This window comes from Hippopotamus amphibius, chromosome 9 (genome assembly GCF_030028045.1).
Source record: "Hippopotamus amphibius kiboko isolate mHipAmp2 chromosome 9, mHipAmp2.hap2, whole genome shotgun sequence".
In the NCBI taxonomy this organism is placed as follows: domain Eukaryota; kingdom Metazoa; phylum Chordata; class Mammalia; order Artiodactyla; family Hippopotamidae; genus Hippopotamus; species Hippopotamus amphibius.
In genome coordinates this window covers 130,031,282-130,040,795 of record NC_080194.1, presented here as the reverse complement: position 1 = coordinate 130,040,795, position 9,514 = coordinate 130,031,282, and the positions used below count along the sequence as shown (strand labels likewise).

Here is a 9,514-nt window from a genome sequence, read left to right as displayed (position 1 = left end):
TCACAGCTTGAGCTCTCCCAGCACTTGCTGCTCCTGCCAGCTCAACCAGAGACTCTGATTCCTGTCCAAGTCTGCCTTTCCAACTTGGGACAAGGATGGTCACATTGACCCTCCTTTCAGAGAGTAGAGGGAAAATCCCTGAGCTGCCTACAGCCAGGCATTGCTCCATGAGAAAGGGGGATGACACTTACCACCGGGGTCCTTGTAGCCGGGGTCCCTCTCGGTTGCCGGGGCCTGCAGCCCACTCCAGATCCACCCCAAGAGGGCCAAGTCTGGGTCTGCTTTCTCCAGCAGGGTCAAGGAGATCTTCCTGGCCAGAGCCTCACCGTCAGGCTCATGGAGCAGGGCATAGTGGTACTCCCTGGAGAGAAGCTCCTCTGCCAGCAGGTTGTCCAGAAGCGCCTGCACTTGGCTCGGCCGATGACTGGAGAGCAGCATCCGGACCTGGCTGAGGATGGTCTGGAAGTGATTCATGGTAGCGCTCAGATGCAGGGCAGCTCCCCGGGGCCAGCGCCTAGGATCTCTGCTCACTCAGCCTGCAGCATCCAAAACGTGAAGTGAGAAACAGGATGAGGGAAACTCTGCAGTTTATTGCAGTTTATTCCTGCTTAGGAGGATTTCCTCATTTGCACGTTAGGCTGGGGTTGCCTGACGAATGGATGGGAATGGGTTCTGGGGCTGATTTAGACCCCATAGGTATTCGCTGGTACCACTCGTGTGCATGTACCAGAGAAGCTCACGGCGTTGTGGATTCCTTTAGATCCAATCCAGTATTTATTATACTAAGGGGGAGGGGGCTTGCCTCTTTGAGGACCTATAAGGTGATAGGCTTTTTCAGAGATTGTATCATAACAAGAAGGCATTGGGGCGTAGAGGGTGAGCAGTTGGGTTTGGAGCCAATCTGCCTGGGTTCAAATCCCAGATTACTTGCTATTGGACCCATTACTTAGCCTCTTCTTACCCCCATTTCTCCATCTGAAAAGATGGAGTGATAATGAGAGTACTTAGCTCTTAGAGTTGTGGGGAAGGTTAAATGAGATCGTGCATGTAGAGTACCTAGCACATTATCTACAACTTGATAATAGTTCAGTACATTTGAGTTCAGTACATTAGAGCCATTGTTATTATTGATCAGTCATGCAAACCACTGTGTCACCTTGGGCTCAACCTCACTAAACCTCAGTCTCTTCCTCTGAAAATTCTCCCAGTAAAAGTAATTCAATCTCATCAAGTTGTCTTGATGATTAAAAGAGATAATGCCTTTAAGGGACTTAGTACTGGTCCTGGTAAGCACTTCATAAACATTGACTATATAGTAATATCATCCCCAATTTACTCAGATACAAAACAGAGGCTTTGCATAGGAGCCAGGCTGTTGTAGGATTCTACCCTGAAAAACCCCAACCCCCCTTTTTAAAAAATCATAGCTGGTTGCTCTTCCAGAAACACACTGTGACCTTGTTTCCTCTCCTGGCCTCAGTTTTACTATCTCTCAAATGGGGCCATTTGCATTGTTTATTTCAATGAGACAAATAGGGATTTCCACTTCCAGTATGGGTGAGAGCTCCTATATGACTAACTCTACCACAAAGGACAACTATAAACTCTGGCAGGGTGTGTGTGGGGGGTGAAGGTATAAAAAACAACTACCTGAAGGCCCTGGGGGGTGACCAGAGCAGGCAGACCCCGGAAGGGAGCCCATATGTGGAAGACAAGAATATCACTGGTGAATTCCCAGCTCATCAGTTTAGCTCTAAGAGGTCTCAATTAGTGCTGTGCAAGGCATCTAAAATTCTGTAAAAAATTAAAAGTTTTACTGCCTTGAATAACCAGAGGACAGAATTTGGGATAGGAATAGTTGCTGGAAAGTGGGAGTAGAAATTCCAGGAAGGAAAGAGATAGAGATTGCTCCAAATTCTGTGTATAAACTGCCCAGATATCTGGTTGACCTCTGAACCTTGACTTCATGGCTCATTCGCGTTCTTGCTCATTCATGCATTCATGGACAGATTCCAAACAGCTCAACTAAGGCTAAAGGAACTGAGCTGAGACTTAAGTTGCAACCTGCTACGGGGTTGGGGTGTGGGTAGGAGACTATGTATTCGATTGCAGCCAAGACATGAATTTGCTAAAGGAACAGCAACAACAAAATTAACCCTGTTCAGATTATAACATAATCCAGAGTGTTTACAAAGCATCATTCATCATCAGCAGTACACATCCAAAATTACCTGACTGTAAAGAGGTAGGAAAAAGGGGACCCACTCTCCAGAGAGAAGGACAATCAATGGAAATTGACCCCAAGATGAAGCAGATGTTGAAATTAGCAGACAAGGGTTTTTTAAAGCAGTGACTCTAACCATGAATGAAAAAGACATAAAGGAGGTCAAGGAAAATATGCTCATGAAAGTAAAAAGATAGGAACTTTCAGCAGAAAAACAGAAACTATTAAAAACTACCAAATGGAAATTATCAAAGTGACAATTACAATATACGAAAATTTAAAAGTCATTGGATAGGACTAACAGCACAATGGGGATGACAGAAGAAACTTTAAGATGCAAAAATGGAAATTATTTGATCTGAAAGACAGAGAGAAAAAGATTGAAAAAAAAATGAGCTTCAAGGATCTGTGGGACAATGTCAAAAGGTCCAACTTCTACATATTTAGAGTCACAGAAGGAGAAGAGAGGGACTTCCTAGGAGGAGCAGTGGCTAAGAATCCACCTGCCAACTCAGGGCACACGGGTTCGATCCCTCGTCTGGGAAAATCCCATATGCCATGGAGCAACTAAGCCCGTGCACCACAACTATTGAGCCTGTGTACCACAACTACTGAAGCCTACGTGCCTAGAGCCCATGCTCCGCAACAAGAGAAGCCACCTTGATGAGAAGCCCGTGCACCACAATGAAGGGTAGCGCCCACTCGTCACAACTAGAGAAAGCCTGTGTACAGCAACGAAGACCCAATGCAGCAAATAAATAAATAAATTCTTTTAAAAAAAGGAGAAGAGAGAGAATGGGGCAGAAAAAAGATTCGAAGAAATAAAGCCCCAAAGTTCTCAAATTTGGTGAAAAGAAAACAGCATGAAAACCATGAAGCTCAGCAAGACAAATACAACGGAATCCACACCATGGCACAGCATAGTCAAACTGCTGAAAACCATAGATAAGGAGAAATTCATAAAAGCAGGCAGGCCAAAAGAACACGTTACGTACAGGAGGACATGCGAATAATCACTGACTTCTCATTAGAAATCACGGAGACCAGAAGACAGTGGAATAATATCTTGGGAGAACTGAGAAGAAAAAAAAAATTGTCAACCCAGATTTCTAAATACAATGAAAATATCCCTCAAGAATGCAGGAAAAATAGCTATTTTCAGATTTTAAAAAACTAAAAGAATGTTGCAACAAAACCTGCATTATAAGAAATGCTAAAATAAGTTCTTTCAGTGGAAGGAAAATGATACCAGTTAGAAATTCAGATCTACCAGGACAGATTGAAGAACATCAGAAATAGTAATCTCAGGGTAAGTATAAAAGATTGTTTTTTTTCCTCTTAATTTATTTAAAAACATAACTGCTTAAAGCAAAAGGTATGGTACTATCATGTGATTTTTAAATATATTTAGGTATAACGCATATGATGACTATAGCATAAAGCATGGTATAGCATAAAGGGTAATTATTGGACCCATATGGTGGCAAGTTTTCTATATTTTATATCAAGTGGTACAATATTACCTCTATGTAGTTTGGGAGAATGGAAGGTATATATTAAAAGCCCTTGGGCAACCACTAAAACATCATGCAAACAGGTATAGAATTTACATAAAATTTATATATTATTAATACAGAATTTTAAATGAGATGGACTCAACTCTTGGCTTGAATAAACAGTCCAACATGATCATGACATTATAAATTTTACATATAAAGGCAGAGGGTAGAGAGGTAGAAGATAGAAATTCTAAAGCTCTTCTCATCTGACAAAGTACTTATACTTTTAAGCAAAAAGAAGTGTAGATGTAAATATTATCCTCCAGGCAACAAATTATCAGTTAATATAATCCAAATTCTGTGCTTTTTTAGGCATTAAAGTTATAATTCACAGGGCAAATCAATAATTTTTGCAGGCTGGGTATCTTGGCCTTCTTTGTGCAAATACTACTTTTAAGAATAGTTCTACAATCACAAAACAAAGCTTTACATCGTCACACACGTCTCTCCCCATGACAAAAGAATGAGGTGGACATCTGTACACATGTTCTCAACTTCATCAGAACTAACTTCGTGATGCGGAGCAGTGTCTGATTTACTTCAGCTAGAGAGGAAGAGGGAACTTTTACCCCCACTTCCCCTTTCTTTCTGAGATTTCTTTGCCCAGCAGTTGGAAGACCACACAGTCTCTTGGACAAGGTCGTAATGCCCATCAATTACGCCTGAGAGAAAAAAGAGGAGATTTGAGAGCTTAAAACTTATTCGTTAGGAAAGAAGGGGGCCAAAAGAGAATTTTAATGGAAGGAATAGAAGGCATGTCATCTTCAGCCATGGAGAAGAGGGCAGGTGGGTCAGTTGCTGAGAGGAATAAGGAAGCCGTGTTCTTAAGTACCTCACCTCTGTGGCACTCAAGAGGGAGGACCAGGCCTGAGAATCCATCCGCAAGCATCCAAGGTGAGGATGAGAACCAGGACATGAGAATCCATCCCCAAACATCCAAGGTGAGGATGAGAACCAGGCCTTGAGAATCCATCCCCAAGCATCCAAGGTGAGGATGAGAACCAGGTCATGAGAATCCATCCCCAAGCATCCAAGGTGAGGATGAGAACCAGGCCTTGAGAATCCATCCCCAAGCATCCAAGGTGAGGATGAGAACCAGGTCTTGAGAATCCATCCCCAAGCATCCAAGGTGAGGATAAGAACCAGGTCACAGGAATCCATCCTCAAACATCCAAGCTGGGAATAATGGATAAGGAAACAGCAAACACTGGGTTCACAGAACCAGGGACTAGGGTAGCTTTCCTAGCCGTTTCCAAGGCTACCTTCCTCTTTCCCATCAATCAAGTCTGCTACTGGGCCACATGTTTAGTCAGGAAAACCTGAATGTCAACGTCTACTTGGTCACTGACTCACTGTGCCACCACAGGCAATATATTTCCTCTCTCTAGCCCACTATTTCATCACATGTGAAATAGTAGGTCAGATTACAAGATCCTTAGAATTTCTTTCAGTTCTGAAATGCTGCTGTTTTCAGACAGGTGTTACCTTGCGGCAGAAACCCACTGGTCCCAGAGCTCCACAGTATTCCCTTGTGAACAGTCATGAGTGCAGCATTTCTTCCTACAGTCATTCAAGTCCCCCTGTAAGATTTTCTTTTCTTATAATCACATGCAATCTATGCTATTATTTACCTGATATTTTACTTTAATCTGGCTTATTTAATTTATCATAAAAGAAAATTTCAAATTCCTATCACAGTTGGAAAGTCCCATCACTTGCCCAAGAATAGTGATAAACAGATGGAAAGTAAAGTGATGTTTATATTCTCCTGCTTGTGGAAGTTTCTGATCCTGATCCAATGTCTCTTTGTGACAAAGGTGGTTAGCTAGTGCTCTAGAGGGGTTCAAGGTAGCTGAAGCTGTCTGCATCAGAAAACTAGTAAAAACTTTTTAAAGCTACCAGTACGGATGTAGAAAAACAAGAACTTTCCTACTCAGTTGGAGAACACTTAGAATAATGTGATCATCTAGGGTAACACTTTGGCAATACCTATTGAAATGGGAGAATACATATCCAGTATTTCTACTTGTCGCTATATAACCCAGGAAAATTCTCACACACATGCCTTATCGTGCACCAAGAGGCGTAATTTATGATGGCAAAAAATAAGCAATAACAATCAACACAGAATAGATATGAATGTCTTTTATAAGCATTCTGGAACACACGCAGATTTAATGGATTGAACATAATGGGCCCATCAGAGTGAAGGAATTGAATTGTTGTTAAAAATGGAGTCAGTCAAATTAATTACACTTTGGAATATAGCCCAAGTTGTAAAGGGGTAATGGTTGAGTCTTTACCATTTCGTCTCCTTCTGTTTCATAATCGTACGGTGTTACACATAAAAGTGAATCCCTAAGCTGCTAAATCCATGAGGGTGTTATATTTCTAAGAGAACCTTAAAACAGGTTATTAAGGGCTCTGAATTCTGATATAGTCATTCCAGAATCTTCTCATGAGCTCAGCTGATGATATAATCTCTACACCTTTTGTGGCATTGGTCATTCATGCTTGCCCACCTGCAATTCCTTCCAGAATCTTCACAGGTTATGGGTCACGAAGGCTACCTGACTGCGCTTCCATGAAAAACTGATAATTTCAAAGAAAAATGCTGTCCATCTTAATGTGTATTGAAGGATAATGTCTTTACATGGTTTCTGTTTACAATCCCACAGTGGTAAAATGACCACATTAAACTTGCCTCATGGAAGGCGGCTATTTGGAGTATAGCAAGATATTGGAGAGTCTGAGTTCCATTCCCAATTCTGGTTGTATTCTAGGTTTCTTAAGATTATTTAATTATTGTTACAAAGTTGGATGGTTTTTATGCTAATAGCAAATTTCTATATATTGTGTCTAAGGCTTAAGAATGTCCATCTCAGAGAGGAAGGCATTATGACATTTATAAACAGTGATAAATACGCTGTGCACATCTATAATTTCATCCTTGAGTATCTGTGACTTGATTAGCTCTGTCCTCTGTGATGTCATTGAGTGCAGAATCAATTAGTCCTTATGATGTTTTGTGTGGCTGTAGACTGTGGAGACATGGAAATGATATGTAAAGCAGCGTTTTATGATTATAGAATCAAAGCTACTGAATTTTGTTATTAAAAATTGGGGCTTCCTAGGTGGTACAGTGGTTAAGAATCTGCCTGCCAATGCAGGGCACACAGGTTTGATCCCTGCTCCAGGAAGATCCCACATGCTGCGGAGCAGCTAAGCCTGTGCGCCACAAATATTGAGCCTGTGCTTTAGAGCCCATGAGCCACAACTATTGGGCCCATGTGCTGCAACTACTGAAGCCCACGCGCCTAGAGCCCATGCTCCACAACAAGAGAAGCCATGGCAATGAGGAGCCCGCGCACCACAACAAAGAGTAGCCCCCACTCACCGCAACTAAAGAAAGCCTGTGCACAGCAAAAAAGACCCAACACAGCCAATAAAATAAACAAATAAATAATAAATAAATTTAAAAATTGAAGCAATGTAAGAATGTAGTCAATGAAAGAAGGTAATCATTTCATTGACCCATAAAAAAATCACCCTAAGAACCTAGAAACAGCCGAAGTATGTTTCCAAAGTAGACTGGATAAACAAGTTGCAATATATTGCTACAATGGAATCTCACAGAGTTAAAATACATGAACTAGGGTTACATATGTAAACATGCCAAGCTGAACACCATAACAAGTGTAAAACCAACTGCAGCCTGCAAAGTACCATCTAGGGATGGAGTACATATGAGGGGACAATGTGCAAGCAAACTATTAGCTGTCAATTCATATGACATTGCTGATATTTGCCTGGTTTAATCCACAAAAGAGCCACATCATATGGCGTGACCAGTGTAATGATGATGGCAATGATGGTAAAGAATTGAAAGGGAACTCTCTTGCCATGTGATTCACCGTCGTTTAAAGCCTGTGGGTGAACCCCTCCTCTCCTGTTACTTGGTTACCAGCAGGGTGATACAGGAACCACTCTTGGGAAGCACTGATTTAGTGGATGTTGTTATGGTTTTGTCATAAATCGAGACCTGTGGTCTGGCCTTGGGGGTGAGAAACTTGTGGCCTGAGACTAGAAGTGGGGGAAAGAGAGGGTGCTCTAGGGTCTGCAGGGAGGAGGCAGTGCAGCTGGGTCACTTGCAAGATGCCCATGGCCTACGCTAAGGGCTCAGGTAGTCCTCGAGGTCACCTACCTGCTGAGAGAGAGGCAATTGCCTTCTTACTATTTCCTGCTCCTCTGACTTGGAGATCGATGACATATTAAAGATATTCAGATACCACATCTTGAGTAAAAGTAGTGGGGAGCTAGACACTTTCTGTATATGGTCTCATCACCACCAAAGGCACCACAAGGAGTGCATAATCAGCTCATCTTACAGACGAGACTTAGAGACGTGAAGCTGCAGAAACTGAGCAGGAACCTGAGGAAGAATCCCGGGTACGGGCTTGCAAAAGGAGAAGAGGTCTTGGCTGCCTCCTCCTGAGAGGCCAGGAGAGCAGCTTCCTGGGTCCACGGGTCCCATAAGCATGGCAGGACTGGGCCCTGTGGCTGCCGTGTGTCTGCCCACAGACCAGGGCAATGGGCTGCTGTGTCTCAGCCTGAGTCACCTTGACCACCACTCAGGGATGTGGACAGCTGCTTTTGCTTCTTGGGTTTTCCCCGGGCTTGTGACTGTAGAGGTAGTGGGGAGAGTGGGTGGGAATTGACATGTAGTTTACAGGATGATGTCATGACCCCTCCAGGCTCCTGGGGGCCAGAAGTTGGAGTCAGGAGTCCTGGGGACAGTGGGGTGCTGGAGGCAGCTTTACCATCTCCCCCTCACCACTGCCAATCATCACCACCACCATTTCCTTCTCCAGCATCACTAGCCTCATATCCCCTCATCTCCTGCATCCATCGTTCCCACCACTACTTCCAAGATCACAAGCACCACCATCTCTACCACCTCCATCATCACCACGACCATTGGTACTGCCTCTGTCATTTCTATCATCTCCACCACTTCTGCTACTTCTATCCTTTTCACCACCACCTCCACCATCTCCACCTCCACCATCTCTACCATCATCTCCCCCTCTGCCACCTCTGTCACCTCCACCACCACTATCTCCTTCCCCATCATCACCAGTACCCTCTCCCCCTCCACTTCCATTATCACCACCATCATTTCCTTCTCCACCACCTCCACCATTCCCGCCATTACTTCCATGATCACCATCACTTCCACCACCTTCAACATCTGCTTCCCACCACCTTTATCATTCCCACCATCCCGACCACTACTTTCACCACTTCTGCTACCTCCATTCTCATCACGGTCACCATCATCCCCACCAGCTTCAAACCTCCATCATGATAAGCACTGTTTCCATCACAGCATCTTTACCACCTCTGGCCCCATCACCTTCTTCAACTCAGAAATTTCTACACCAGCCTACAGGGTGAGCTTTCTTATTATCACTATTATGCAAGGAAGCTTGAAGAAGATTAAAAAGCAGGCCCATGTGATTCCTCTTGATACTCTTAACAAGGGGGTATTGGGACCCTTTGCTAACATGGAATTTAACCCAATGTGGAAATGCCATCTCTTTCTTTCAGTGGGTCCGTTCTGGAGATGCAGCGATCAAACTGTTTTCTATAAGTTCTCTACACTTATGAAAGGAATTTGTGAATCACAGGAACCTGAGACTCAGAGACACTGTGTCCTGCTCTAGGTCGT

At 43.3% G+C, this 9,514-nt stretch overlaps 1 protein-coding gene across 1 annotated transcript; it reads right to left on the bottom strand.

The window, feature by feature from the left end:
- Positions 1 to 487, bottom strand: LOC130861050 (MHC class II transactivator-like). The gene is made up of 2 exons (XM_057749548.1): positions 192 to 487; positions 1 to 83 (listed from the first exon to the last, which is right to left on the bottom strand). The coding sequence occupies exons 1-2, from the start codon at positions 472 to 474 to the stop codon at positions 1 to 3; spliced, it is 366 nt and encodes a 121-aa protein (XP_057605531.1). The 5' UTR covers positions 475 to 487.
- Between the last annotated feature and the right edge of the window lie 9,027 nt (positions 488 to 9,514).

What these genes read in the sequence shown, in the direction of transcription:
- LOC130861050 (XM_057749548.1), bottom strand. Translation starts at nt 474, where the DNA reads ATGAATCACTTCCAGACCATCCTCAGCCAGGTCCGGATGCTGCTCTCC. An exon ending in CGGCTACAAGGACCCCGGTG is followed by an intron (nt 84 to 191) that starts GTAAGTGTCATC and finishes CCTTGTCCCAAG; the next exon opens with TTGGAAAGGCAGACTTGGAC.